Source organism: Sarcophilus harrisii, chromosome 3 (assembly GCF_902635505.1).
Source record: "Sarcophilus harrisii chromosome 3, mSarHar1.11, whole genome shotgun sequence".
Lineage (NCBI taxonomy): Eukaryota > Metazoa > Chordata > Mammalia > Dasyuromorphia > Dasyuridae > Sarcophilus > Sarcophilus harrisii.
Genome location: NC_045428.1, coordinates 73,468,405 through 73,481,766, shown reverse-complemented (window position 1 = coordinate 73,481,766; position 13,362 = coordinate 73,468,405). Strand labels below are relative to the sequence as shown.

The window sequence follows — 13,362 nt, the reverse complement described above, 5'->3', positions numbered from 1 at the left end:
CAAAGAAGTCATTTCTAGTCTGATCTTTCATGTATCTTTTCTTCCCTTGTGAAATATGGGCTTCATGTGGCTGTTTCCATGATCTAACATCTCTGTCTTTTCACTTCTACCCTTTCAGATGTTCTGTGTCTTGCCAATTCCTTATATTAAACCCTTAGCAAGCTAATGTAATGCTCAAAGACTTTTATTTGACTAGAAGATGGTGACAATGAAGCTAGCTTTAGAGTTTACCCTAATACAGAAGCACACAGAAGAAAAAATCTTACATTGACATAGACTATAATTCAAATTCTAAGATATTAATTTCCTAAATGAGCATCCAGGCAGAATTATGGATAAATCTCAATCCAAAGCCATCAACACCATTGAAAAAAATGTGAAAAATACATATCTTCTGCCCTCTCCACTAAAGTTTAAGGTCCTTAAAAACAAATATTATGTGTTATTTAGCTCTATATCCCCTATTGGACCTAATATTGTGACTTGTACATAGTCACTCAGTAAATATTCATTGAATGAACAAATCAATATCTGATTGATCTTGAGACAAAAGCTCATTTCCTGGAAAAGAGACAAAACATGTTGACTATATATGTGTTCTCTGTCATTTCATTAAAAGTAAGCTACTAGATACCCCAGAGAAAAGTTATATTCTCTAAAAGGGCATATGATTTCACAACAATATCCATGTATTTCCTCCACTCTTACAGGAAATATCAAAAATCTAAATATTGCCAGTCAGTACAATTTCTAATGCATTGTTCTATATGAGGAGTTGTATACTAACCAGAAGGGTATATCTGTTAGTCATACTACATCATGTTATATCAGTTATCCAGAAAAGGAAATGTGTATACCTGTTTTTAATAATAAATGTCCTTGGAGAAAGCTAACAGATCAAACTCTTCATTCTGTACTGTGGTTAGATTCCTTTTATAATTAATAGGAGTCTGGCCAGAGACAAGACCAGAGAATCTGGCATATATTATGAATTTTTTTAATGCAGAAATGCCAAGAAAACCAAAAGGCAAGCTGGTCCCTCAGTTTCCTTCATTATCAATTGCATGTGAAGAAACAAGTTTCATGGGCACCATTTACTTTTCAAATTAACCAGTGGTAAGAGCAAAGAACTTTTCTTATTTCCTTGTTTTGGGGATTAATCAAGAGCATTTATTTAGCAGAGAGCTATACACTACACAGTGCTTTCCTTGTTGACAAGTTTCCATGTTGCCAGCAATTAGCACTGGTTTCCTGGGTAACCGTTCTGTACCCTACTGAGAGAAACCTTTTCTTGACAGGAGCATTCTGTCTGAAAATGTTTTGTTTTCCTTGTTTCATAAGCTTATGGTAGACTTGCTTTATTTTATTTCTTTTCACATAGTATTATTATACCTTTTCCTCCTTAAACATAGCAAAAGTGTTGGCTTTTCTTTCCATCTGGTTGTATTTATTGTCATTGTACCTTGCCTCTCATCTTTAAACTACAGCCTGCAAAAAATCAGCATAAACACCCTCTCGGGGATATGCCAAGTTTCTTTGGATTTCTTATTCTGAATCTAATTAGTAAAATTGTGAATATTCAAACAATCACAGCTGGTCTTGATGATAACCTAAAGGTTACACATTGGAGGGGAAAAAAAAGTGTGTGCTCGAGATGGACTCATATACTTTGAATCATTGCATATCAGAGCTAGAAAGGATCTTAGTGATTATCTAGTCCAAATATTTCATTCTTTCATCTTATAGAAGAGTAAACTGAGGCTGAAAGAGGTGAAATAACATGTTCTCTTTGTAAGCTATTTTTGGGAGCTTACTGTAATTTTCCACTGCCACTGGGCAAGTTCCAATCTGCTGTATTTATCGCCAGGGGATAGTGGGGAGCAATTTTGATAGAATTATATGGGGAGGTAACAAATGTCTGTTTGGTACTGAGGAGCTATTTCACTAGGCTCTAAGACAGTTTTAGAATAGATTGAAAATATACTCACTGAAGTAGTGAAGAATGAGTCATAATAATGAAAGAATCTCACAATTTGAAATAATAATAAATGTCTGGGCAGTTTAGTGCCTCAGGACCTTTTCTAATGCCATAAAGATATTGTAGAAAATATATTATGTACATTTTAGAGCATTACAGTTGAAATAAATTAAATGTCAGTAGTTGTAGATACTCTTAGTAGAGTGATGATAAAACAGTCCTTTAGTGAATAGATCATTATTAACATGGCAAGGAGACACAGGTCAAATGTGTCTGTATTTTGTTATCAAATGCCCTATACGCTGTGAGATGAAGTAACTTAAATGAAGATTTGTCTCCAACATACAGGGCAAGGAGGGTGTTTTTTCATAGAAAATATTATCTTTGGAACCAAGTTCCACATTTTATTGATATAATTAATATGATATGAATAAGAAAGCATTGCCTTTTATATATTGTCACTGCTTTTCAGATGTCAAGGAGTCCTTTTGTTGAGTAGATTGTGTCACCTACTTTTTTCATTCACCTATATAACATTATTCAGTTGTTTCAGTAGTGTCCAATTATTCATGATTCCATTGGGATTTTCTTGGTGAAGATATTGGGGTCTGCCACTTCCTTCTCCAGCATTTTACAGATGAGGAAATTGGGATAAATAGGATGAAGTGACTTGTCCAATGTCACATTGCTAATAGTATCTGAAGCAGAATTTGAATTTACAAAGATGAGTCTTCCTAATTCTTGGCCCACCACTCTATCTACTGTGCCATCCAGCTGCCTCTACTTCATAATAACATAAATAGATGGATAGACACATAGATTATAAGTAGACAGACAGAACGACAGATAGATAGATAGATTGATAGAGAGAGATATTTTGTTACTACCATTCTCCTTTGCTGTGTCACCAAGTAAATAATTTTTCATGAATCAAAACACATAAAGTTCAAAATAAAATATCACACTTGAGGAAAGATGTAAATAAATTAGAACATAGTGAAATCAACTAGCAATTATTTAACTCATATTTCCTAGCAGGTACTAAATGCTGGGAATACAAAGGGAAAATCATGGTCCAAACCCTTAAGGAACTTGCATTCTAATAGAGCTCTAGAGAAGGAAGAGACCTAGAGGTATTTCTTGAAAATGACATTAGGATAGAGAGGGGACTCACCACCATTCCAAAGTCATTTAATCACTATCATTGTATAATTTAAAGACCATAATGGGAAAGAGGAAGCCATTCTACTTAACCCCAAAAGTTAGAATGAGGAGCAATTGCTGAAGGCTTCACAGAAACAAGTGGAGCAGAAGCAAGTGGAGTGTTGGGCATAATCAGGAAGACCTGAGTTCAAATCCAGTCTCAGATACCTACTGGCTGTGTGATCCTGAGCAAATTACTTGACTTCTACCTGCCTCATTTTCCTCAATTATAAAATGGGAATGACAATAGCAACTATTCCCCAAGGATGTTGTGAGGATCAAATAAGATAATAATTGTCAAGTGTTTAACACATAGTAAGCACTATATTATATAAATATTAGCTAGTAGTAATAATAGTAGTAGCAGTAGTTGTTGTAGTAGTAGTAGTAGCAGTAGTAAACAAGCTACCTATAAGTACAATAAGCTGTCCCTTATGTTAATGAATTCTCCATTATTTTAGGCAATCAAGCAGATGATAGATGATTACCTCTGAAAATACAACATCCTATGGATGTTGTAAAATGGTTCTTAATTTGCAGTAGATCAGCCCAAATAGCTTCTGTGATCTCTCTAGCTCTTGAATTCTGTAATTCTTTTGGAGAAGTTCATTGAATATTACTTTCCAGAATTCTGGATCCTTACCCCATGACCTCTATCTGTAATTACTCATTTTGTTATTTAGTTTGTATCCTTAGAAAATAGGTCTACACCAATTGCACAATAGCAAAAAGAAGCAGAAATGATCATATCCTTTATCTCTTCTTTGAGGGTTCCCTCACTATCACCATCTCTGCCACTATTTAAAATTGGAGGTAGAGTATCACAGTATTTTGAATGGGAAAAGATAATGATATACATAATTTTGAGAAGATATTATATCTACCTTCCTGGACTTAATTCCTGCTTTTTCTTTTTATTAACTGTTCATTGCTATTTATTTAAGACAGAAGAGCTGGGGAAGTTATAACAGGGAGAAAATAAAAGAATTGACTGGAGACTAAATTTGGCATGTAGGAAACAAAAGTCTATAATTAAAACAAACAAAAAAGCTCTTTAAATTGTCAGATTTCCAGTATTTGGGTTTTATGAATCTCTTTACCCTGAGTTTATTTTGTATATTTGTCATTACTCTTTCCTGAACTTTAACTGAACCCTAACTAAAAGCCTAAATCCCTGTAGCCATTATCTAAGGGTATCAATTCCAGAGTAGTTCTCCTATTTATAAACTCCATTAGGATGAGGCTCTCTCTCCTTTTTTTCAGTGAACTTACTGTTTTTATCACAGTGACTGAGCTTTCTCTGTCACAAAATATCTATCTCAGGGAAACCCCAGAATCAACTTTACTTGCTAAAACTCCCTAAAAATTGTTTGGTTTTATTTTTATTTACTCTGATTAAAATTTTATTTTTTGTGACTTCCTCACAACAATATTATACACTTTTCCTGTCCCCAGATTGCCCAAAGGAACTTTATCAGCCTGAGTGATGAGACTTAGCTGTTAACCAGTGTTGTATGATTAAAGTAGATCACAGATCCAAAGTCTGGCAAATCTTCTGTGAATACACAAAACATCTATGTGATTTTGTGGAGAGATTCCTCCATCTGTGGCTTAGAGAGTTGCTGAAGCATGCAGAGAGTGAGTGACTTGCCTATGGCTACATAGCTTTTAAATATCAAAGGTGACCTCAGGCTCAGCACTCTATTCTACACTATGCCTAATCAATCATGTTCAAGAGACTTTTCACTAGATTGGCAAAGAGGTGATGACTTTTTAAACTGTAACTCCTAAAAATCATTTGGTAAGCTATAAAATGGACAAGCTCTGCAATTACCAGCTGTGAAATTCTCATTTCAAAAATCTCAGTGCTATTGAAATTTTTGATTTAAATATCAGTATTTAATATATATATATATGTAATACTATATTATCAGGCTCTATAATGCCATTTTATATAATAAACTTATACCCTTAATGTATTAAAAGGAAAGAGTTTCTTTGGGCAGTTTCCTCCAAATATAGGAATAAAATAATTGTGACATATCTGAAACACCAATGATAAAGCATATCCTACTTTCAGCAACTGAATATTGTACTTTCTAATAAGTATCAAATAAGTTGCATAGATGCATTGCATGGATGAAGTTGACCAAGAATCCACTTTAGTTCCATGGGTAGGGATCACTGCTAGACAAACAAAAAGTGATCACTCAATCAAGATCAAGGTGCACTCTTTTGGTAGATTAAAACAGCTATGTATCTGTCTCAAATAAATTACAGATTTTTCTGGTTATCTAACTTAATGTTTGGGAACAAGTGATTTACCATAAATATATAAACATTCTACCAGAAGTGAATACATTTTCTCAAGAAGATTATGTTGTTTCAAAGACAAGAATGTTGTTCAGTTGTGTCTAATTCTTTGTGACCCTGTGGACCATATTAAAACAATGCTACACAAGGGGATTTGTGGCATATATATACATATATTGAAATGGTTTACCATTTCTTTCTATAGTACATTATGAAAGAGACCACTGATCTCAAATAAGTGGCTATTTACTTCTGGTCTTCCATTTCATTTAACCCTTAGGTTGATTTCATTTTTTCATTTGCTTTGGCAATTGATAAAAGGGAGGAATTTCAGAAATTTCTCTGGGGAGAAATAATGCAAAATGGCTCTTGATAATAAGATGTGAAACACCAAGCTCTTTTTTGTGTAGTTGAAGGGAGAAAGGAATTACGAAAGTTCATTGAGTCATTCAATCAGGCAGCAAATCTTTGAGATGGGAAATGGAAAACGGAAGAATTTCCTTATACCTCTATCCTAATCCCCCCCCCCACTCTCCTATTTCCAGCGTATCTCCTAAAGGTAAAATTTTGGGGAGGCTATTATTGTTTTTTTTTAATGAATCTAAAATAAAATTTCATTTCATTTTATTTTGGGGCAAGTTACATAATATCTAGGCTATGAGACATGGAAATATTTAGCTATCTCAGACTTTACTTTTTGGGACTGCTACTGGTTAGATTTACTTTTGTAACCCTCAAAAAAAAGCAGTACAGACATTTAAAATCCAAAACAATGCCTCTACCATCATTTGTGAATATGATGGAAGTAGTCCTGTGATTTTGTTGGTACAGAGAATTCCTAATAGGAAAACTCCCTTTTTCAATGCATATTGCTTGGCACCTTCTCTGTATATGATAGATAATCTGTTGTTTTTGCATGTAAATTTGGGATAATGAATCTAGGAGAAGGTTAGCCCTTCAACTTCAATTAAAATTTTATCAGGAAGCAACATCTTTTTCAAGTGATATATATATATATATACATATACATATATATGTATAAGTAGGTAGACAGACAGATATTGATATATGTATGTATGTATATATGAACTGATAACATTATTTCTTTGAGTTCATGTCTCTTTTCTGCCATTTAGCAATCTAGCCCTAGCAGTAGGTTAAATTTTTAGATTTGTTTTCTTTACCAAAAATTGAGGAGGTTGGACTAGATCACTTCCAGGGCTTTGCCCGTGTTGATGACATTTTTTCCATTCATCATTTTTAAAGGAATGTGTGGATAAGAAATGACATGAAAATGGAGCTTTGGTCAGCTTCTTTGGCAGAGCTCTGAACATAATAGTTTTTTTAATAAATATTTGGTGAATGAATGAAATCATGTGAGATCATCATATTGTGTCTGTGATTAGTTAGTGGAAGATTAAAGGATGAAATCTTATTCAAGTGCTCTATACACTACATTTAGGTTCGTAAACATTTTTCTATTCTGCCTTGATGATAATGATAGCGACTTTAAGGTGTGCAATGCTCTATCCTTATTTGATCCAAACACCCCCATAAAGTATATGCTGTTACTATCCTCATTTCCAGGTGAGATAGCTAAATCTATAAGGGACTTGAATCCAGTTAATCCTGACTACATATACCACACTGTGAACCACTGTTTCCCCCAGTCTTTAAGAACCTATATCTTTTACAATAATAGATTAGATGGCATTTGATTTATATAATCATTGATAAAAACGTAAAAGAAATGAATCAACTTATCCCTGTAGAACAGGTTATAAAAGACATCCTAACTCTCCTTTGGGGAGAGAAGTGGGAAACCATGGTTATGGGATGTTTATATTGTTAAATGTTGTCACTCTACTTGTCAGTTTTGCTTAACTGTTTTTCATTGTTGCAAGGGAGAATTCAATGGGATTTGACATAAGAGAAAATGACTATGAGTATACAAAATAAAATGCATCATTAACATTTGAAAAAAAAAAAAAACAGGTTAGACAACTTCAATCCTATTCCTGCACATTCATACCCAATTGACTATGAATGAACATTAAACACAGAATTAAATTTCTCCAAGCATGTGATGTTGGAATTTTCCTTAATTCTTCCCTCTCCTTTGCCTCTTATTTGCAATCAGTTACCAAGTCTTGTTAATTCTACCCCTATAATTGAGCTTGCCTCCATATAGCCACCAAAGTAGTTCAGGCTTTTATCATCTCTTATTTTGGCAATTACAATAACCTTCCAATTGTCATATCAATCTTTAGTCTCTCCTTCTCCAGTCCATCCTTCACACAGTTACAAAGATGATATACAGTTACAAAGAAGTTCCAATGATTCTTGACTTTGTAAAAGCACAAACTCTTCTGATTGGCTCAAAGACCAGTCTATCTTTCCACCTTTTGATGAAAATTATTTTTGCACCCTACTCTGTATATACTGTACGATTGAAGAAAACTGCTTTGTTCACTGTTTTCTCATAATCAACACTTTCCTCCATTTTAAATTCCCATAATCTCATCTGTCCATAGGCTTTCACCTATGTATTGAATACCCTCTTTCTTCAACTCTCCCTAATAGAATCATATCTTCTTCAAAGAACAACTCAAGCTTTCCCTCCTGCAAGAAATCTAGTCTGATTCCACCTCCACCCCATTTGCTAGTGTCTTCTCCCTAGAAATTACTTTGCATATATTTTGTGCTTAGTGTTCTATGTACATGTTGTTTCTGAGCTCTTTTAGGGCAGATACTGTTTAATCTTTATATTTGTATATTCTTTATGTCCCTACACCAAGCACAGTTCTTAGCATATCATAATCTCTTAATAAATGCTTGTCAGTTGGAAACCTTACCTTTTTCTTCAAGCTTTGACTTTGGAGTACAATATACATTTGTTGACTTTAAATAATCTTCAAATTAATTACATTAATAATGTAATAAAATAAGTAGACAGAATTCAGTATAATGAATTGAAACTCAACTTAGTTTAAATATACTTACTTTTTGATCAGTACCCTAAAAGTTTCCATCCAAATTATACAATAACTATTTAAAATTATGGTGATAAAGAATTGCTTAAATTGAGGTAAAGAATCACCAAATATGAAAAGGTCAAAACATTTTACCTTCTTTTAAAATCTGCTGGAGCAAATATATGTCATATGAACATACATACGTAGATACATGTAATATGTGTGAATATATTTGCTTACCTATAATATGCAATTGATTATGAACTTTAAAATGTCATATGCTTTTCCTCTTTTTAGGTCTCTAGGCCTACTCATGTAGAATGTGTGATCTCATTTCCAAAAGCTTTAAATTAGAAATCAAGATTTAAAGTTATTTTTTATTCCTCTTCTTAGTTCTGTATTTACCATGAATAGATAACATTAGTCCACATTAAAATAAAATTATAGTATAGTACATGATTTAAAATCTTACCCAGGATCAAATTCCAGCTTTGCCAATTATTTATTCTTTACCTTTGACAAGCCACTAACTGTTCCTGGGCCTCAGTTTCCTGATCTGCAAAGTAGTGTTAATAACAGTTTTGCCAACAATTTTCTCAAAGTATTTTTTTAAGGAAAATACTTTACAAATGTGAGGAAGTCCTGCTATGAACATCCTTCTCATATGTCTAGGGTGTTTTTATCTAGCCAGGCTTCCCATAGGTTTATTTTTTCATCCTTTAGCACTTTTACTTCAAGAATCCCTCCCTCATGTCTTTCTCTTATGATATACCAGTAAAACTAGATTCATGAAGGCCTATTAACTATATCAGACATCACAAACTTTGGAAAGTACTATAAAACTTTTTCATTCTTGGGTACTTTTCCTTCAAGAAAATTTCATTCAAGTCTTCTTCTTCCTGTTATGTAAAGTTAAGCCTGATTTCATCAAGGCTCAAAACCTTTGTCAGAAGAACAGATACTCTGGAAATATCTACCCTTATTCCATCCATCTAGGAGAGGAGCTGTGTGTAGAGTTTAACTATGGTTTGTCCTTATAAATTGAAGATAAGTGGTTATTATGTACTTACCATGTTTTATTTTCTATTGTAGTTATTTGCATGTATGCATTTTTTTATTTTTTTTACTGAGGTGTATACTCAATAATGTCAGGATTAGGATCAAGGTCTTTGTCATCCCCCCCAGTGCCCTACCACAATATTTTCTATAAATAGTAGGCAACAAATAATTGTTTGTTGAATTGCATTTAACTTTCAATCAAATAAAATTAGTAAGTCTTGATGTTACTAACATCATTTTATATTTTCCTGGCTTATTGTTGTATCTTTTTTTATTTGCCGACACACAGAGTTTTAATTATTTTTGTAGAATAATTCTTTTAAACAATCTCCTTTTTTAAACATATTTTTGTTGAAGTTGGAGAAGGCAAGTTTAGAAAACCATTTTTGGTGATATTTCCCCTTTCTCCATCAATTTTTCATTGCATTGATAATCCTCTCTGCTTCTCCTTTTGCCACTGTTTATTACAGAGGAAGTATCTGCAAGAATAGTCCAAGTAGTAACTGCGGAAGCTGTTGCAGTCCTCAAAGGTGAACAAGAAAAAGAAGCCCAGCATAAAGACCAACCTGCAGGACTCCCTATAGGTAAATCCAGGAGCTTGCCAGGGTTATTTGTACTTCCTTTCTCTATTTGGTCCTCAATCTGTATCAATTCTGCTTCATAGGTGTAGTTAAGGTTGCTGTGGCATGCTAGGCTTTAGTCCATTTTTTAGAAGCAGGAAGTTCTGACTATCCTTAGTACCCTTTGGAGGAGGGAGGTTTTGAGTTTCTACCCTAATTAGTTCTCTCAGTTCTTTCATCAACTGAGAACTAGGTCAATTAGAACTATAGTTCAACCATGAAAGAGCCATGTTATAACTGCATATCTTAACCATAAAGAAAGAATGTTTCTTCCCCCTTTTTCTTATTTCCAACTGAATATCAAGTACTGGTTTCATAACTTCTATGATATCTCTCCTCCATCTTTTGCTCTTATTTCAACTGCTATGATCTCCAATATAGGCCCTTATTATCCACATCCTGGGCTATTTCAAGAACATCCAAGTATTTTATGACTAAAAAGGTGGAAGGATCTTAAAAGCCATCTTGTCTATTCCACCCCTTTTCTTATAAATGGGGCAACTAAGGTCCAGAGATCCATTTTCCTCTCCCTCTAATCTATGCTTCAGAGACTATCAAGCTCATCTTCCTGATGCAGTCTTATCCTTCTTTTAGTCAAGCAAACAACAAACTCTTCAGTAGCTTCCTAATAACTATGAAGTAAAATTCAAACTTCTTTGTCATTCAAGGCTCTCTTCCCACTGGTAGCACTCCACTTTCCTGCTCCCCCATATGCAAGTCAAAGTAGATTATTCTTTGTTTCCTGATTATGCCTTTTATCTTTTCCTTGAGTTTCTACCCAGCCACTTCCAAGTCCACTTCAAACAGCACTTATGCAGCCCAGAAAACACCACTGTTTCAGACTTTATACAATGTCTTGTACTTTATGTGTATTATATTAAATCTATGTTTGTTCCTTCTGATCATATTAAACTGTAAACTTAATGAAGGTAGAATAATCATTTTGTCTAATTCTCAATCTCCTCTTCCAGCTAACATTTTTCTTCACACAGTAGATCTTCAAAAAAACATATTTATTGAATTGAATTAAAGATATCATAGACTTGGCTTGACATTGCTTTTTGCATTGACTTACATTTTCTTTTAAGGGAATTACTGAAAATATAGTTCCTATATCAATAACAAGATTTCATATTGTGTAGTGCTTTTCAAAGTATTATCTCTGTAGCAACATAACAAGGTAGGTAGTATATTATCAAACCCATTTTACAAGCGAGAAAACTATGGATTAGAAAAATAAAACTATATTTAGAATCATACTTGGGAGGAAGTGAAGCTATGTCACAGATTGCAGAAACACAGAATTTGAGAACTGGAAAAGACTTCATTAGCTATTTAGCCTAAGTCATATATGGAAATAGCTAAAACATCTAAAACTAGTGTATAATTCTGGTACCTAATTCCCTGTTTGCTGTTGTTTACATTATTCCAGTTGTATCCCTGGCTACATTCTCTTAGAACCCAACTCATATCCAAGACTATTTTGGAACAAGTAGTAACTTTCCTTCCTCTCTCTGTGTGGAGGCTGATTTTCTGCCATATTTACTTAAGAGCATATATTGTATACTTGTTTGAATTTTATACCAATGAACCATTTTCATTGGTACTATCAAAATTTTCATTAAAACAAAACAGTTTTTAAATCCTTGAAACAAAGGTACTTTAGGTATTTGGAAAAAGTGGGAAGTTTGGAAGGATTGATGTCCATGACTAGAATATCATAAAGACACGTAAAATTGAGAGGGGGGAAGAATAAGATGTTTATATAACACAAAGCACATGTATTAACCCAATAGGTAAGTATACCTGACCTCTGCACCTCTCTACTAAAGTTATACGTTGCATCTTAAGTTTGGATTTTCTCTCCTACCAATCATATAGCTTACTTAGGGTTTTCATCTGCACAGCTACAAAGCTTTACTTTCAATTTTATGGTAGAATTAAAATAACATACACCAATAAATTATATGTTAAATATGTTAAATTGCCTTTGAATGAGACCATGATATTAAAGGTCCTAAAGTTTGTTAAATATGTAAGCACTAAACATACACATACTTATATAATTTTAACTTCGACTTCATAGCAATATGTTTTTCATAGAAAATCTAATTCATGTTTTGATTTTTTTGTATCTTATACCTGTGGAAAACCATATATAAGGCAATAAGTCTACAGATTAAGTAATTATTTTTCAAGTCATAGTTGATTTCAACCTATGAAATGAAAATTCATAATATATTTCAAAGAGATATTTTTTTGCTGATGATTTGAGCAAGAAATATTTTCTCTATAAAGCACTCATATCAACTCTGAGGATCCTAAAGAAGATGAGAAATTTAATGAGAAAAAACCTTCATTTAACCTTCATTTAACAGAGTTAAATTAATTCCAAGATAACTCATAATTATTTATAGTGTCAAGGCCATTTTCATTAACATACTCTTCTTTCCGTCAAGGGTGCTTGTGGTTTTTATTTGCTCCAAATTGCTTTAGAATGTAGGCTTGTACTAGTAGCATTTGTGTTTTTATGTAAATAGATAAAAATCTGTCTGTTTTAACAACTTTTTAACAATTTTTACCAAAAATGTGTATCATATGCTTTAAAACAGTCAAATAATAGTCAAAAATAGTGAAGCAAGAGCTTCATCTTTCCTTTGCAGATCAAATCCAGAGTCAAGAGTCTTAATGTGCAAATCTGAATGCAATATAATAATAAGGAGTAAATATTTTACTCGTCTATCAATCATTCAGAATCTGAATAAGCTGATGGCCATTATCTATAGAGATTTGATCATTTATGTTGATGATTTTTGATGATTAATTTGATGATTATTTCTAGAAAAAAATCAATACTTTGTTTTTATGAAGTTTAAAAAGATGTCTAGTATAATATCATTGAGTTCATCATTGTACTTTACTTTTTTATCTTTCCTTGAATTGACAAAACAGCCCTAGTTAAAATTAGTGTGATATGCCTAGCTTATGAATTTCTCAATCTCATTTCTCCATTGTTCCATCTCTAGCAGTTGAAGAGTCTGCTAATCTGCCTCCCTCTCCACCTCCATCACCAGCCTCTGAACAGACTGGAACAGTGGAGGAAGGTAAGCATACATGGGACATTTGGGAACATAGTCTTCAGATAAAGGGGAAACAAGCTCCAATTCACGGGAGTAAAACTTTGTAACATATTGGTAGATAAACTTGCTTTGGC

General features: G+C 33.2%; 1 protein-coding gene across 37 annotated transcripts in view; it reads left to right on the top strand.

Annotated features, from left to right (window-relative positions):
- Positions 1-13,362, top strand: part of MAP2 (microtubule associated protein 2) — a 356,866-nt gene that overhangs the window by 285,772 nt on the left and 57,732 nt on the right. For 22 of the 37 annotated variants that reach the window (XM_031958144.1, XM_031958143.1, XM_031958170.1 and 19 more), the window contains 2 exons: positions 9,999-10,112; positions 13,175-13,252. In XM_031958144.1, coding sequence (XP_031814004.1) covers positions 9,999-10,112; positions 13,175-13,252 — 192 coding nt within the window. The remainder of the gene's footprint in view (positions 1-9,998; positions 10,113-13,174; positions 13,253-13,362) is intronic. The other 15 variants (XM_031958172.1, XM_031958175.1, XM_031958139.1 and 12 more) reach the window with 3 other exon arrangements.